A 17,353-nucleotide genomic window follows, 5' to 3' on the forward strand; every position below is an offset into this window, starting at 1 on the left:
GAATTTAGAGTCATGACTTTAGGGAAAAAGCCACGTTCAGTGCTACTTCACTAAAGCCAGTACAGTATTTATTTTTTAGCAGCCTTAATTATACAAAATTTCACTAGCCTAAGCAGCAAAAACCCCAAATGTAGCAAAGTAAGATCTAGACCAAGCATTAGCAAATGTTCTCTATAAAGGACAAACAATGAGAACAAACTCAAGTCTGCCACTGTAACACCAAAGCAACCACAGATGATGCATAAGTGAATGGCATAGCTATGTTTTGATAGAACTTAATTTACAAAACTGGGTAACTAGGAAATTTGGCCTGCAGGCTCTTAGCTTGCTGATTCGTACTATTTAAGCTAAGAATAGTAAAAAGGAATTGAAAGAAGAATGAGGGACAACAGAATAAGGATACGGAAGAAAGAAACTATAGAACTAAACATAATTGAGTTGAGGTGTTTAAATCAAAGAGCAAAATTTGAATATAGGAGAAATAGGAAGAGCAGAAAGAGACTGAAGGAGAAAAATAGAAGAAAAAAAGGATACTAGAGAGAAGAAACAAAGTAAAAAGCAAGTAGGGGTCACAGGTTAGTTCCAAGGCAAGCATCTGCAGAGACAAAGTCAGCTAAATGCCCCCCAAAAGTAGATGGCAAAATGAAGAAGGGGAAAATGAGAGCATCTCAGGTGTGTCTGCAACAGAATCTAAATAACGGATAAAACTCACGTTAATTTTCTAAAGATAATCTATTGGTCTCTTCTAATTACATGTGTGCCAAATAGACCTGCAGCCAATAAGATGTAAAGCTATTTTTCATTTTGCACACAAATCAAACTGTCATATACATGTCATTCATGACATCAAATGAAACTTATTCACAGTATAAGAAGATATCAATGATTTCTAGACCTCTTTTATTCATTTATGTATATATATAAATAGGGCAACTTTTAAAATTTATTCTAATCAATGAAGTTAGCATCAGGAACTTAAAAGTCATTTTTATATTACTAACTTTAAAAAGTTCCCCAAAAGTATAACTTGAGATTTAAAAAATAAAAGAATCTTGTGAAATGTAGTAATCTGCAAATTATATTGCTTCAACATGTTTTATAGTCTTTTCAATGAATGGGCATGGGAAACCTGGATATCAGTAGTCAAAAGAATGAAAGAGAGTGCCAAGATGGCAGCTTAGCAATGTGCGCGTTTTAGTTCGTTGTCCAGAACAACTACTAAATAACCAGAAACAGTACACAGCAGATCCTGGGACCATGTCAGTGACCGGACATACAGTGTACCCCAGTCTGGACCAGTTGCAAGCCCCCCAGAACTGGGAGTTCTCAAAGCCGTGGTGGACGGCACCCCTCCCCCACAGGCTGCTTCCCAGAGGGGAAAGGAAAGAGACTTAACCAGCAGCAGGGGCTGAGGCCAACCAAACATCAATTGTGGAATTAATTAACAAATTCTGACTTCTAAAACAGGCCACCAGCTCAGGCGAACCTGGTCAAGGTAGAGGTTGCTCATTTTTACCCAGGCGCCAAGGGGCAGGGCTGACGGGGAAAAAAAAAAAAAAAAAGGAAACAGGCTGTGTTTCTACAAAGGCTTGACTGCCTTTGGATACGGTGGCAAGGCTTCTCAGGCTGCAACTGCCTCAGGCATAGGCAGAAACAAGCTCATTTGAGGGCCTGTCTGGAGCCTGTGACTTCCCCAGGGGAGGGGTGAAGCTCAACTCAGATGGAATCCCTCCCTCAAGGAATTCAGACACCAGGGCTTGGTCATTTGAAGCCATTAAAACCAGCTTACAACCTCTCCTCTGTCTTCCCCACCCCCCAGCAGGGAGAGTCTGCCAAAGTTAAAGGTACCGCATCATCTTATGCTGGGGGGACCTGCAGTCAGACAAGCGCCACATACTGGGCAGGATAAGAAAAACAGAGTCCAGAGACTTCCCAGGAAAGTCTTTCAACCTGCTGAGTCTCACCCTCAGGGAAAACCGACACAGGTGACTCTTTCCTCCCGATAGGAGGCCAGTTTGGTCTGGGAAAATCTGGCTGGGGTCTATAATACCTACATAGACCCTCCTAAGGGAGGGGCGGGGGAAGGCACCATACAAGTAGGGCAGAAAACAAGAACTGAAAAATTCTCCACTGTTAAACAAAACCTAAGCTAGAGGTCCAGAAAAAGCTGAACGGAATGTCAAAGAACAGAGAGACAACAAATTCATCCAGCAAGAAAACCCTAGGTAAAAGAAGTGAAAGCAATCTCCAGAATAAACTAACTAAGGTAATTAAATGTCTACACGCCAGTAAAAAATAACAGATCACACTAGGAAAATTGAAGATACGGCCCAGTCAAAGGAACAAACCAACAATTCAAATGTGATACAGGAGCTGAAACAATTAATTCAGAATATACGAACAGACATGGAAAACCTCATCAAAAACAAAATCAATGAATTGAGAAAGGATATAAAGAAGGCAAGGAATGAACAAAAAGAAGAAATCAAAACTCTGTAAAAACAAATCACAGAACTTATGGGAATGAAAGGCAAGGTAGAAGAGATAGATAAAAACAATGGAAACCTACAATGGTAGATTTCAAGAGGCAGAACATAGGATTAGTGAACTGGAGGATGGAGCATCTGAAATTCGACAAGAAAAAGAAAATATACGGAAAAAATGGAAAAATATGAGCGAGGACTCAGGGAATTGAATGAAAACACGAAGCGCATGAATATATGTGTTGTGGGTATCCCAGAAGGAGAAGAGCAGGGAAAAGAAGGAGAAAAACCAATGGAGGAAATTATCACTGAAAATTTCCCAACTCTTACAAAAGACTTAAAATTACAGATCCAAGAAGTGCACCACACCCGAAAGAGAAAAGATTCAAATAGATGTACTCCAAGACATTTACTTATCAGAATGTCAGAGGTCAAAGAGAAAGAGAATCTTGAAAGCAGCAAGAGAAAAGCCAATTCATCACGTACAAGGGAAGCCCAATAAGACTATACATAGATTTCACAGCAGAAACCATGGAAGCAAGAAGACAGTGGGATGATATATTCAAAATATTAAAAGAGAAAACCTGCCAACCAAGAACTCTATATCCAGCAAAACTGTCCTTCAAAAATGAGGGAGAAATTAAAACATTTGCAGACAAAAAAATCACTTAGAGAACAAGAGACCAGCTCTGCAAGAAATACTAAAGGGAGCACTAGAGAAAGATATGAAAAGACAGGAGAGAGAGGTGTGGAGAAGAGTGTAGAGAGGAAGACTAAGAGTAAAGGTAAAAAGAAGGAAAATTAAATATGACATATAAAATCCAAAAGGCAAAATGGTAGAAGAAAGTACTATCCATGCAGTAATAACACTGAATGTTAATGGATTAAACTCCCCAATCAAAAGACATAGACTGGCAAATAGATTGAAAAACAGGAACCATCCACATGCTGTCTCTACTCAAAGGACATGAGGGCAAGTACACAAACGGACATTTGCAAACCAATGTTTATAGCAGCATTATTTGCAATTATCAAGAGATGGAAACATCCAAAATGTTCATTAACAGACGGGTGGCTAAACAAACTGTGGCATATACATAAGATGGAATATTATGCAGCTGTAAGACAGAATAGAGTTATGAAGTATGTAACAACATGGATGGACCTTAAGGACATTATGTTGAGTGTGATTAGCCAAAAACAAAAGGACAAATACTGTATGGTCTCATTGATATGAACTGACATTAGTAAATAAATTTGGAATATTTCGTTGGTAACAGAGACCATCAGGAGACAGAAATAGGGTAAGATATTGGGTAATTGGAGCTGAAGGGATACAGATTGTACAACAGGACTGAATATAAAAACTCAGAAATGAACAGCAAAATACTACCTAACTGTAATATATTTATGTTAAAACACTGAATGAAGCTGAGTGTGAGAATGAGAGAGGAAGGCTGGGGGCATAAATGTAATCAAAGAGAGACAGACAATAAAAATTGAGATGGTATAATCTAGGAATACGCAGAGTGTATAATGATAGTGACTAAATGTACAAATTTAACAAATATTTTACATAAGGAAGAACAAAGGAATGTCATTACTGCGGGTTGCTGAAAATAGATGGCAATTAATATTTGAAATTTTCAACCTATGTGTGAGACTAAAGCAAAAAATGTTTATTTGGTACAAAATTTATATTTTGACTAGTGCATCTCCTAATATAACTTATGTAGACAGTGGACTGCACAACATAAGTACATGGAACCTTGGGGAGGACATGAGATTTTGTTGGTTTGTCCAGAGTAATGCCCCAATGAATCTCAGAGTGATTTGATCAGTGAATGGAAAAGTGTTTGCAAAGTCCCCTTCGGGGAATGGTGAGAATGGGGGAAAAACCAACCTCTCCAAGTTGAATTCTTGATACTCTCACAGCAGTGTGGACAACCAAAGCTATAGGCTGAGCCCCCAGTCATGGGGTCTGTTCATATGAAGCTTAACCACACAAAGGATAGATCAAGCCTACTTAAAATTAGGCCTAAGAGTCACCTGCCAGAGAACCTCTTCTGTTGCTCAGATCTGGCCTCTCTCTCCAGCTAACACAGCAAGCAAACTCACCACCCTTTCCCTGTCTACGTGGGACATGACTCCCATAGGTGTGGATCTTCCTGGAAACATGGGACAGAAATCCCAGAATGAGCTGAGATTCAGCATCAAGGGATTGAGAAAAACTCTAGAATGAGCTGAGACCCAGCATCAAGGGATTGAGAAAACCTTCTCGACCAAAAGGGGGAAGAGTGAAATGAGACAAAGTGTCAAGGGCTGAGAGAGTCCAAACAGAGTCAAGAGGTTATCCTGGAGGTGATTCTTACGCATTAAGTAGCTATCACCTTGTTATCCAAGGTGTAATGGAGAGGCTGGAGGGAACTGCCTGAAAATGTAGAGCTGTCTTCCAGTAGCCATGTTTCTTGATGATGACAGAATAATGATATAGCTTCCACGATGTGACTGCGTGATTGTGAAAACCTTGTGTCTGATGCTCCTTTTATCTACCTTGTCAACAGATGAGCAGAATATATGGAATAAAAATAAATAATAGGGGGAACAAAAGTCAAAACAAATTTAGATTGTAATGCTAGTGAAAAATGAAAGCAAGGGGTAAGGAGTATGGGATGTATAATCTTTTTTTTTCTCTGTTATCGTTTTATTTTTTTGTTGTCATTTCTTTTTCTGAACTGATGCACATGTTCTAAGAAATGATGAATATGCAACTATGTGATATTGAGAATTACTGATTATATATGTAGAACGGGATGATATGTTAATGTTTTTGTTTGTTCTTAATTTTTTTCATTAATAAATAAATAAATTTTTTTTAAAAAGACTGTCAAAACGAGAAGAGGCAGCCAACTAAATGGGACAGAATACTCGGAAATTACACATCAGATAAAGGATTTGATATCCTGTATACATAAAGAAATCACACAATTCAACAACAGAAGAACAAAGTAATTATAAAATGGGCTAACGATATGAATAGGCATTTTTCTGAAAGGCAAATACAGATGGCTAAAAAGCACATTAAGAGATGCTCATTTTCATTAGCTATAAGGGAAATGCAGATTCAAGACTACACCTCACACCTGTAAGAATGGCTGCTACTAAACAAACATATAACTACAAATGTTGGAGACATTGTGGAGAAATTAGGACACATGCACTGCTGGTGGGAATGTATACTGGCACAGCCGCTTTGGAAGACAGTTTGTTGGTTTCTGAGGAAACTAAGTACTGAATTGCCCTATGATCTGGGAATACCACAACTCAATATATACCCAGAAAAGCTGAAAGCAATGACACAAACAGAAATTTGCACACTAATGTTCACAGCAGCATTACTCACAATTACCAAAAGATGGAAACAATCCATGTACCCATCAACAGGCGAGCAGATTAACAAAATATGGTATAAACATACAATGGAATATCATGCAGCAGTAAGATGAAATGACATCCTGAAGCACATGACAGGTTGTGAGACTTGAGGACATAATGCTGAGTGAAATAAGCCAGACACAAAAGGATAGACATTGTACGATTCCCCTTTTATGACCATGGTAAAGGTAATATCAGAGGCTTATAATACAAAACACGGGATCTAGAGATACACACAGGCTAGAGATGGGTGAACATTTAGCTAATGAGGTTGAACTTAAATGTTAGGGAATAGAAAGAAGTGAAAGTGATTCACTAGTGGGTCTGTAAATAATATTACCATATTGAAGGTGAACATGATTGAAAAAGGGATGTATAGACCCATTTGTCCCACTAGTTAACACTCAAATATAAATAACTTATTGCATGAACTACTACAAAGGTACCAATCTGTACAAAGAGTGTATAAGTTCAGGGTATAGAGGGAAAACTGCTATTGCATGCTCTGGGCTATGTTTAACAGGAAAACATCAGCAGTACCACAGCAACACCAGGTGTAAATAACGGGGGAAGGGACAAGAGTTAAGGGGAGGTTTGGATTTTCTATTTGGTGAAGGTGTGTTTATTGGTTACTTTCTCTTGGGAGCAATGAAATGATCTAAAATTGAGAGGGCTGATGGACTGTTGACTCTGGACATTATACATGCTGCCCAATGAATGGAGGTAGCTGAAGGATACACTGACTGAGAAGTAGACTGGTGAACCACTGTGTATATATATATATGATTGAATACTGTGTTGCTACAAAAAGGAATGAAGTTGTAAGACATGCAACATTGTGGATCAACCTGTGGGACATTTGGTGAGACAAGATAAGTGAGAAACAAAAGCTCAACTATTGTATGGTCTCATTTAAAAAATAATTTGGAAGACTGTAAACTCTTATAGTTGTCACATTTAGTCTGGAATGGTAACTGTTATTTCTGGATTTTCAGAATTTTCATATATGTTTATCCTGGTGTTTAGGGATAAAAATGAAGCCAATCAGGTCAGGATTAAGGTAATTCAGAATACAGAGGTAAGGAAGACACTGTCTGTATTTCAGAACCTCATCTACTCTGAGACCAAAGGAAGAAAGGTTTCTTTTGTTCAGAACCTAAATTTTCTGTAGTGCATAATCTAACTCAACCTGTTTGATCTTTCAAACAATACAAACACAGGAAGCCCAGAATAAGAACGAGGGCGTTTAATCTTGTACAGCTTAATTAAATACCTAAATACATACCAGAGTATATTAAGCAGATAATCAAAAAGTATTGGCAAGGTCCCTTGAGGGATGGGAGAAACCATTTGGAACTGTTAAACTTTACCACCAGGGAAACCCCTGAGACACTGTCAAACATTAGGGGCACCTAAATCAATAGGCCAAGCCCTTGATCTTGGGCTTGCTCTTGTGAAGCTAATGTACGTAGCAGAGAAGCTTAGCCTATCTATAAATATGCCTATGATTCACCTCTGGAGGACCTCTTTTGTTACTCAGATGTGGCCACTCTCTAAGACCAACTCTGAAAGGGAAATCATTGCCCTCCCCACTACATGGACATGACATCCAGGGGTGAAAGTCTCCCTGATGGCATGGGAGATGATTCCCAGGGATGAGCCTGGTGGCCCTGGTTCCATGGGATCAACAATATCATCCTGGCCAAAAGGGGGAAAAGAAGTATAACATATAAGGCATCAGTGACTGAGAGAGTTCAAATAAGAGTTAAGAGGTAACTCTGGAGGTTACTCTTATGTAAGGTTCAGTTAAATCTATCATAACATGCAAAACCTTGCCCATCCTAAAGAACATCTAGGGCATTATATAAGATTCTACAAAGGTTCCACACACTAGAGTAACTTTCCAGAAACCTACAACCTCCAGATGGGTCCCCGGTCCAGGTAAGTACTGAAATGCAGAGGGGTCAGTATCTCCAGAACATCAATTAGTTCCATCCCCCATCCGATATTTTTGACTGTCCCTTCCAACATGAAAAAGCTATAATGGGCATAGCCCAAATACCCCTAAAGAGTGGGAGAAAGACCAAAGGTGATAGTATAGTTATACAGAGAAGATAGGGTTTAACAAATAAGTATGATTGCTGAATCATTTCTTTTAGTGTCTAGCATTTTGGAGGAGTTAGAAGTAAAATCCTAAAATTGTGGAATTATAATTCATATCAAATTCTGAAATCTGTTCTACACTAATTGTTGTGATGCACTTTGAAATGTATTGCTTTTTCTGTATATATGTTATTTTTCACACAAAAAAAGCATTTACCATGTGCTCACTCTGCCCAGCACAGACATCATAAGGAATAAATACAAAACAGAATAATTGCTTCTCTATCCATTTGCTTCATTTGTGGGAAAATCCTTTTAGGTTAATACAGACTAATTCTGAGACAAATCAGCCAACAATAAATCAGTCCACATAATTTCCATCATTATAATACAATGTTTAATAACACGGCTTGGGGTTAGGTTAGAGAGAGCTGGGTTTGTGTTCTCCCTTTAGCAACTTAAACTTATGTCAGTTTCTTCATCTACAATATGTGGATAACAACAATCACACTTCAAAAGGAAGTTGTGGTGATCAAATGAAAAAATAAAAAATGCAGGAAAAGCATTTAGCACAGAGAGACTGACAGAAGAAAATACACTCAAATTTGAATTGCTACTATCAACCTTAAAATTCGGCAATCAGACCAAAAGAAAGAAAAGAGAGAAAATAAAGTTTCTGTAGCTGAAAGACTTCAAGTAGAGTCAAGAGGTTATCTTGGAGGTTATTTGTATGCATTATATCGATATCCCTTTTTAGTTTTTAGTGTATTAGAACAGCTAAAAGGAAATACCCAAAACTGTTGAACTGTGTTCCAGCAGCCTTGATTCTTGAAGAGGACTATATAATGACATGGCTCTTACAGTGTGATTGTGTGATTGTGAAAACCTTGTGCCTGATGTTCCCTTTATTCAGGGTATGGACAGAAAAGCAAAAAAAAAAAAAAAAAATTAAGGACAGAAAAATAAACAAATAATAGGGGAGGATAAGGAGTAAAAAGAAAAATTGGGTAGATTGTAATAGTAGTGATCAGTGAGAGGGAGAGGTAAGGAGTATGGGATGTATGCAGTTTTTTCTTTTTATTTCTTTTTCTGGAGTGATGCAAATGTTCTAAAAATGATCATGGTGATGAATATACAACTATGTGATGATAAAAAAACTGAATGTGGTGATGAACTATGTGATGATACTGTGAGTCATATATATTATATATTTTGGATGGACTGTATGCTGTGTAAATATATCTCAATAAAACAGAATTAAAAAAAGAATATTGTATAATGAATTTGGCAAAGGATTTTTAGAATGTTAACAAAAGTACAAGCAGCAAAAGAAAAAAACAGATAATTTGAACTTCATCAAAATTAAAAACTTCACACTACAAGACTCCATTCAGAAAATGAAAAGAAACCAACAGAATAGGAGAAAAATATTTCCAAATCATGTATCAGAATAGGGACATGTATTTAGAATATATAAAGAACTCTTACAACTCAATAATAAATTGGTTAAAGACAAATAACCAATTTAAAAATGGACAAAGGATATCAATAGACATTTTTCCAATGAAGACATACAATTGCTAGTAAGCACATGAAAAGATGCTAGGCATCATTACTCATCAGGAAAATGTAAGTCAAAACAATGAGATACTGCTTTACATCCACTAGGATGAGTATAATATTAATGACAAGACTATAACAAGTGTTGATAAAGATATGGAGAAACAGGAACCCTCATACACTGCTAATGGGAATAGAAAATGGTGCAGCCACTTTGGCAAACAGGCTGGCAATTCCTCAAAAGGTTAAACGTTAGAGTTACCATATGATTCACCAATTCCATTCCTAGGTACATACCGAAAAGAATTGAAAACAGGTACTCAAACAGATATTTGTTCATGAATATTCACAGCACTATTCACAATAGTGAATTGAAACCTTTATTCGAAGGAATTAGAAATCTGAATAAGTCTTTAAAACAAAACAATATAAATCTAAAAGCAGTACTACATGCCTTAAATTTTATGATTTAAGGTTTCTACCAAAAATATGGAAACAATACAAACATCCATCAGCCGACGAACGGATGAACAGGATGTGGTATATTCATATACTGGAATATTATTTGGCCATAAGAACGAATGCTACAACAAAGATGGAAACTTGAAACATTATACTAAGTGAAAGCCAATCACAAAAGATCACATTTCTATGACTCCATTCATGTGAAAGCCTAGAACAGATAAATCTATGGGGACATAAAATAGATCAGTGGTTGCTTAGGGATGAGGTGGGGAAGGGGAGGGGTTAATGACAGCGAAAGAGTACAGGATTCTTGTTCAAGTGATGAAAATGTTCTAAAATTGATTGTGGTAATGGTTATAGATATCTGTAAATCACTAAAAGCCACAGAACTGTTCACTTCAAATGGACTGATTGTATGGTTTGTGAACTATATCTCAACAAAGCTCTAAAAAAAGAGAAAAGACTACAGCTTAAGAGACCTGAAATCCTAAACTAATGATTTAATGCTATTTTTAGGATATCCATTGGACACAATTGTATAATCCACAAAATCAATAGTCTTCAAATAAAATAACTGAAATTATTCTAATATTGGATGTCCTCATCAAGAAGAGTATCTTCATGTATAACAAAATATACCCATTCCCTTATCAATATACTGAAAGTTTTCAAAGATATCACTCCTCTCTCTACATGCTCTTGGTTTTCTACAATAAATCCCAATTACCTGAGAAATAAAAACGTAACAGAATAATTTTTAAAAATTTAAATTTTAAAGACATTGATTTTGAAAGGAATCAAAGAATAGGGTAACTCAGATACTTTAAGGTAATACATATTTCCCAAATTTGGAAAACCCCAATTCAAAAAAGCAAAGCAAAAACATAGTATACTGTGAATGGCTGTTGACTAAATGACATCGTACCCAAGAGAGAAGGAAACATTTTTGTTACGACCAATATTACAGAAGGCTATGTACTAAATTCAACTAAAAATTTATTTTCTCTTTTCACTTATGACTCAAACTCGGTATCAAAACTTAAGAAGCAGAATACTTTAACAGTATTAGTATAAATACAAATAAATTTCTACTCTCAGGTTTATGAACAAGTAGTAACAAATTTATTCCAAAGTAGTAACTAAAAGAGACTTGTCTTCTTGTATTTGCCACTGAAGGACTCTTAGTCATGGACACAGACATTTGAGGAGATATATAGCAGAACACTGAGCTTTCATCACCATTTCAAAGCAGTTACAGAGTATCTAGCACTGCTTGCCTCTAACCTTCCGTGAAAACCTCTTTAAGAGGTCCAAGAGAACAGGCTTTAACTTGCTGGTAGCTTGTAATTTCCCAAAACAGTGCAGAAAAATCAACCCAACCATCAAAATAGCCTTTAGTATAGATTTCATTATGAAAATAAAATTGTAAAGAATTACGACTTACAAAAGAAGTACATATTTGGCTTGCAGAATTTGGTAAAAACAAATTAAAGAATTTCACAACCAAGTTCAAAGCCCAGGAGAGCCTTTCCATGTGTTATTGAACACTCAGTCTTACAGAGTATTCTCTCCAAACGAGTAACAAAACTTTCCATATTTTCCACCTCAGTGGACACCTGAAATGGATTACATTTAATATAATTTCATAGTCGTTTTAATTTCTCAAAACATAGTCCCATGCTCTGAATTTAGAACATTTATATATTTCTTTACTTTACCTTTTTCATCTTCATTAGACATCCATCAACAGATCTACGCCTTTTTCCCCTTAGCTCTGTGCTATGATTTCTTTTAAGATTTACAAGTTCACTTACAAATTAAAGTAGTGTAAGGCCAAATAGGATAAGACTTTTAGATCTCAGTATAACCAGTAGCATTCTTGCCCTTGAAACTTTAGAAAATCTTTATAGATTTTTAAATAAGAATAAAACCTGTTATAATTTATGCTACTGAGTATGCCAAATAATCTTCCTTATACATTTTAAATATTTCCTAACAAAAAGGTACTAAAATTCTCATTTTTCTTAAAAAAAAAAGTCTTAATGAGGATATTCTACAAGGCTCATGCTTCTTTTAAAATCTTCTCAATATGATCGGTGTACAGAGTATTTGCTTAAATAAATCTATTAAACCACAAAACATACTTAGGAAATCCAAACCCACCTCTTCTTGCATAACTGGAGTCCATATCTTTAAACTGTACCACAACAAAGTCTGAACACTTGAACAAAATACTCTCCATTATTTCTTCACGTTTTGGCCCAGAACTAGAGTCTGTACTTTTCTCATGTGCAGCATCAAGTACCAAATCACACTAAAATTAAAAACACAGGCAAATATTTAAAACATTTTAGAAATAAAGTTTGTTTGGAATTCTTTAGCATATCATGGTCTTTCCTATTTCTTATGTGACTCTTACAAAAATCATCTGTATCTCGTGAGAACCTGATAATCAAACCCTTTTCCCAGAAATCTTCTCTATTATCTAATTTCATCATTCAAAAATCCTCACATTGAAAAGCTGGCCCTTGCTACACCATGGTCTGTCAGAAGTATATTATCAGTGATAAACAGAAAAAAATTTTGAACTCCCCCATACCTCTTTTTTCTCCATAATGCTTGAAAAAGGCCAAAATATTTCACTAAGTACATAGATCAAAAGAGTCTTTATTTATTGATAAAACAAAAAAGAGTCTTTGATACACAAGTTTGAAAAGTAATCAGTATTTAAACTAACAACTGAATTTAACAATGACAAGTATACCCAATTTATAATTACAAATAGCTAAATCAGAAATAAACACTTTTCAGGAAACCATACACACACACAGAGGCTGATGATTCATGGAGTTTTACATTAACAAAGATGAAGAGCGTAAAAGTTACCTTGGGGCTGTATGTTTTAAAAACTCCTTCATATATACCTCCATTTTTCACTTGTACTTCACATTTGGATCCCTAAAAACATACAATAAATTTATCAAAAGAAACAGTATTTCACCCAGTCACTGAGATAATCGTTTCCATTCTACTTTTTTATTACTTATATTACTTATATACTTACTTATTCATTTATGATATCAGATTTAAATGATAGTTCAATAAAAATTTTTAAAACATTAACAATGCACTGAACTCTAAAATTCTTGAGTGGGCTCTAACTCAGAGTTTGCAGCACAAATTTAATACTGATCCCAGAATCAGATGCACTAAAGAAAACAATCAAGTACTAACATTATTTCATACCCAGCAGAGTGAGGAAGAATATTTTTACAATAGATTACATTAAATAGCTTGGATAAACAGAGTTCTAATGTGTTTCTCCTAAATGATTCTGATTAAACATGACCTAAAAAGTGATTACTTAAAGTATCATATATGTACATTTTAGCTTTATAACATTACTTTTACCACTCCAAGGCAGTTCATCCCCATTAATCTGAGAACTTACAACAACCGATGTAAGTATATGAACCATCCTCATATTTGCATAGATTCCATCAAAAGAAATCTGAAATATTAAAAAGAAAACACTGCTAGAAATCATTATTTATACTTGCATATATATATTTAATAACCTATGTACAAACTTTCACATAGGTTTAAAATACCCTATATGTATTAAAGGGAATTTATCAAATAATCTTTTATTTCTTTTAAGAATACAAACTGAGGTTTTCAAATGTGAAATCAATCATACCAACTAACACAATACTTTCACTACAAATGATACAAAAAAGCAAAAACAAACTTCCACAGAAGGTAAAACAAAAGGGACAGAAGACAGATCAATGGTTGCCAAAAAATGGGAGGGAGATGGGTTCACTACAAGGTGGAATGAGAGAGTTTGGGGAAAGATGCAACTGTTCTATTATTTTGACTATGGTGGTGGTTACATGATTCTATACATTTCTCAGAACCCACAGAACTGTACACTACAGAGAGTGACATATACCTTATTAAATAAATGGGGGTAAAGAGGAGAACCTACCAATAAGAACTGACTACTTCCTCCCAGTACCTTTGAGTCAATGACAGTGCCCAAAGGGCTGATGAAAAACACACCACTCCATATTAAGGAAATTTCTGCACCCATCCACCCCCATTCTTATGTAATCTGACCAATATAGGCAATGTATCAAAAACAGTGATGAATTCTCATTCACTTCTAATATTACATGCAACCTATATCATCTACCCTTCATGTCCAGTTTCATTGATAAAGTTCTGAAATTTAAGACAAGATGGACCTTTCTGAGAGTGAAAGATGAAAAGAATAAAATAAGACAAATATTAGTTCAATTCAAAATCAAACACCCAAAGAACAAACTTCGGTCCTGGTATTCTATAACTTCTGATATTACTCATTCAAATTTATCTTTAATGATTTATAAAAGGAACAAATAACTTGTTTATGATTAAAAAATACTATTTACTGATAATTTTACATGTTTATATATGGAGTCATTATTAAAAAAACAAAAACAACAACACAGGGTGGGCTAATGGTGGTTCAGTGACAGAGTTCTACCCTGCCATGCTGGAGACCTGGGTTTGATTCCAGTGCCTGCCCATGCAAAAAAGAAAACAACAAAAACAAACTAATAGTTTTATATTAAAACATACCAATCTACAAAAGTTATCAGAAATATAAAATTCAATACAAGAGATTTTTTTTTTCTCCTTGGCTTTTGGTCTACAGTTACAAAAAATGCTTTATTTAATTTTGTTTTCTAAACAAGTTAACATTTAAATTACTTACCGTAGACTGAGACAGTCCTTTGCTACTGTTTCGACCTCTGAAAAGATTAAACATTATGTTTATTAAATTCAACAGGCTAAACAAGGTACAAAATATTTTCAAAAATTTTTAATATCTTATAAATCCATTCAAATAAAATACAGGCTATGGGTGGGGAGGAGTCATCTAATATTAGGTCTAAGGGCTCTCTAAATATGATCCTTTTATATCCTTTGCTGGCTCAGAGATCTAGAAAATATGATCATTTTATGTCTTTTGCTGGCTCAGAGATCCAGAAAGAGGAAATAAGAATGCAAACTTTATTAAAATCAAATACATGAAGCAAAACCTAGAATAACTTACTAGAATAAAAACTAACCTTGAACGTGAATTAGAGTAGAGAGGCTATTCTGGACGCGACTTTTACACAAGCTTCAGCTAGAAATTGCTGTTTGCCAAACCCCAAACCTCATTTCTGTTAACCCTAAAGAACACCTAGAGCTCTGAGATTCTAAAAAAGTTTTATGTACTAAGATTACTTTCCAGAAACCGACCACCTCCAGATGGTTTCTAGGCCAGAAAAGGCCTAAAAGACAGAGGGGCTACCATCTCCAAGAACATCAGCAAGGTTCCATTTCCCATCCCATATTATCAACATTCCTTCCCAACATGAGAAAGTTAAAATGGGCATAGTTCAAATACCCCTAAAAATTGGGAGAAGAATCAAAGGAGAAGGAGGGAGTTATAACAGAAATGATATGATTTAACAATAAGTATGACTGCAGAATCATTATACTAATATTTCTTTTAGTCTCCAGTGGTCTTTGAGCAGCTAGAAGGAAAAATCTAAAATTGTGGACTGTAACCCATACCAAACTCTGAAATCTGTAAATACTTATTACAATGTACTTTGAAATTTATTACCTTTTTGTATATATGATACATTTCACAATGAAAAAATGTTTAAAAGAAAACATGAATTAATAATCTTTACCTCAAAAATAACCAATCACCACTCTGTTACAAAAGGCAAGCTAGAAGAAAAATATGGACTCTATTTTTGACTTAACACATTTGACTGATAAATCAAGTCACCTCTCATAGTTATCCACATCTCTAAAAATGGCTAATGTGCTTATAACTGTAGAAAACACTGAAAATTGAAATTTAAGCGCTTTCATTCAAGCAATTTCACTTCTAAATATGAGTGCCTGTCAGTGTCTATATAACAAATGCCTTTCCCCTGACAACCCCCTCCACTCAAATGATATATTATACCAAAGTCTTCTGTCAAATAATTCCAGTAAGATGGACTCTATTTTCAAGTGAATTTAATTATAGAACATAATGCAACCTAAGGCTTGTTAAACTGGAAAAATTCAGGTCCCTTAGAAATGACAAAAAGAATAATGTGAAATATTTCTCATGAACATATATTTACTCTGGAATAACATGATTGGAATCTCATTTTTAAAACATTTGAGTTTAGAACTCAAATTAAACCATGAGCTAAAAACATTTAAGGAGCAAAACAACTGAGGGACAAAGAGTTCATCAGTCTGACTGGAGACAGTGCACAGTAATGTAGCGCTGAGCTTATAAGCGTGGCAGACATTTTATCCATGTTTGTATCATCCACCAAAATTGGCACTCTGCCTCAAATATGGTATACATCCATTAAGTAATTAATAAATTAATTAGCTATTAATAAATTAATTAGCCTAGCTGAGGAATACGGGAAAAAAAAAAAGGAAGGAAACCATTCAAAGTAATCACCTGCACATCATGGATCAGCAAACTACAGCCTGATGATGGTGGGGGCTCTGAACCAAGAATGGTTTTACATTCTCAAAGGCTTGTTAAAAACAAAACAAACAAAAAGCATAAAAGAATGTGGGACAATCTGTCCTGTAACTACTTGCTGAAGAGTGCTTTGAAAACTATTGCTTTTTTTTCTTTCTTTGCTCCATATATATATGTTATATTATATGGTAAAAAAACTTTAAAAGAAAGAAATATGTGACAGACAGTATATGAACCAAAAAGCTAAAACATTTACTACCCAGGTCTCTACTGAGAAACTTTACCAGCTGTTGCACTTAAAACATGTAGCTGCAATGTCAATCACAGCAATAAAAATAAAGCCTCCTTACTACAATAAAAAGTTAAAAATAAATAAAAAAAGTATTCTTGCTACTTTACATGAAATAGTACTTCTAAAAGAAATTTCTCAATAGTATTAAATACTTTTCATGTAAGTTTAACAAATGTACAAATGGGAAATGTCATAAAAATGCTGTTCTCTTTTATTTTCAAGCTTTATATTGGAACATTATTGAGTTTGATCCAGCACTGAGAAAAAAATTAAGGTATTTCACTACTGTACATTTGATGACAGTACCATGAACAAGCCCCACAAAAAGTCGTACAGTATACAAAAATTAACTTACATTTATATACTAGCAATGAACAGAAATTTTACTTATAAAAACAAAAGCATTGACAATAGCATCAAAAACTGTCCAATATTATATGATCCAGCATGGATGAACACGGAAAACATTAT

The 17,353-nt window shown here is 35.0% G+C and overlaps 1 protein-coding gene across 8 annotated transcripts in view; it reads right to left on the bottom strand.

Moving 5' to 3' along the window:
* Window positions 1-17,353, bottom strand: part of ATXN2 (ataxin 2) — a 192,198-nt gene that overhangs the window by 137,463 nt on the left and 37,382 nt on the right. For all 8 annotated transcript variants that reach the window (XM_077159865.1, XM_077159859.1, XM_077159866.1 and 5 more), the window contains exons 2-5: window positions 14,809-14,845; window positions 13,498-13,557; window positions 12,933-13,004; window positions 12,210-12,360 (exon numbers count right to left, since the gene is read on the bottom strand). In XM_077159865.1, the coding sequence (XP_077015980.1) occupies window positions 12,210-12,360; window positions 12,933-13,004; window positions 13,498-13,557; window positions 14,809-14,845 (320 nt within the window). The remainder of the gene's footprint in view (window positions 1-12,209; window positions 12,361-12,932; window positions 13,005-13,497; window positions 13,558-14,808; window positions 14,846-17,353) is intronic.

The sequence above is a fragment of the Tamandua tetradactyla genome, chromosome 5 (assembly GCF_023851605.1).
Source record: "Tamandua tetradactyla isolate mTamTet1 chromosome 5, mTamTet1.pri, whole genome shotgun sequence".
NCBI lineage: Eukaryota > Metazoa > Chordata > Mammalia > Pilosa > Myrmecophagidae > Tamandua > Tamandua tetradactyla.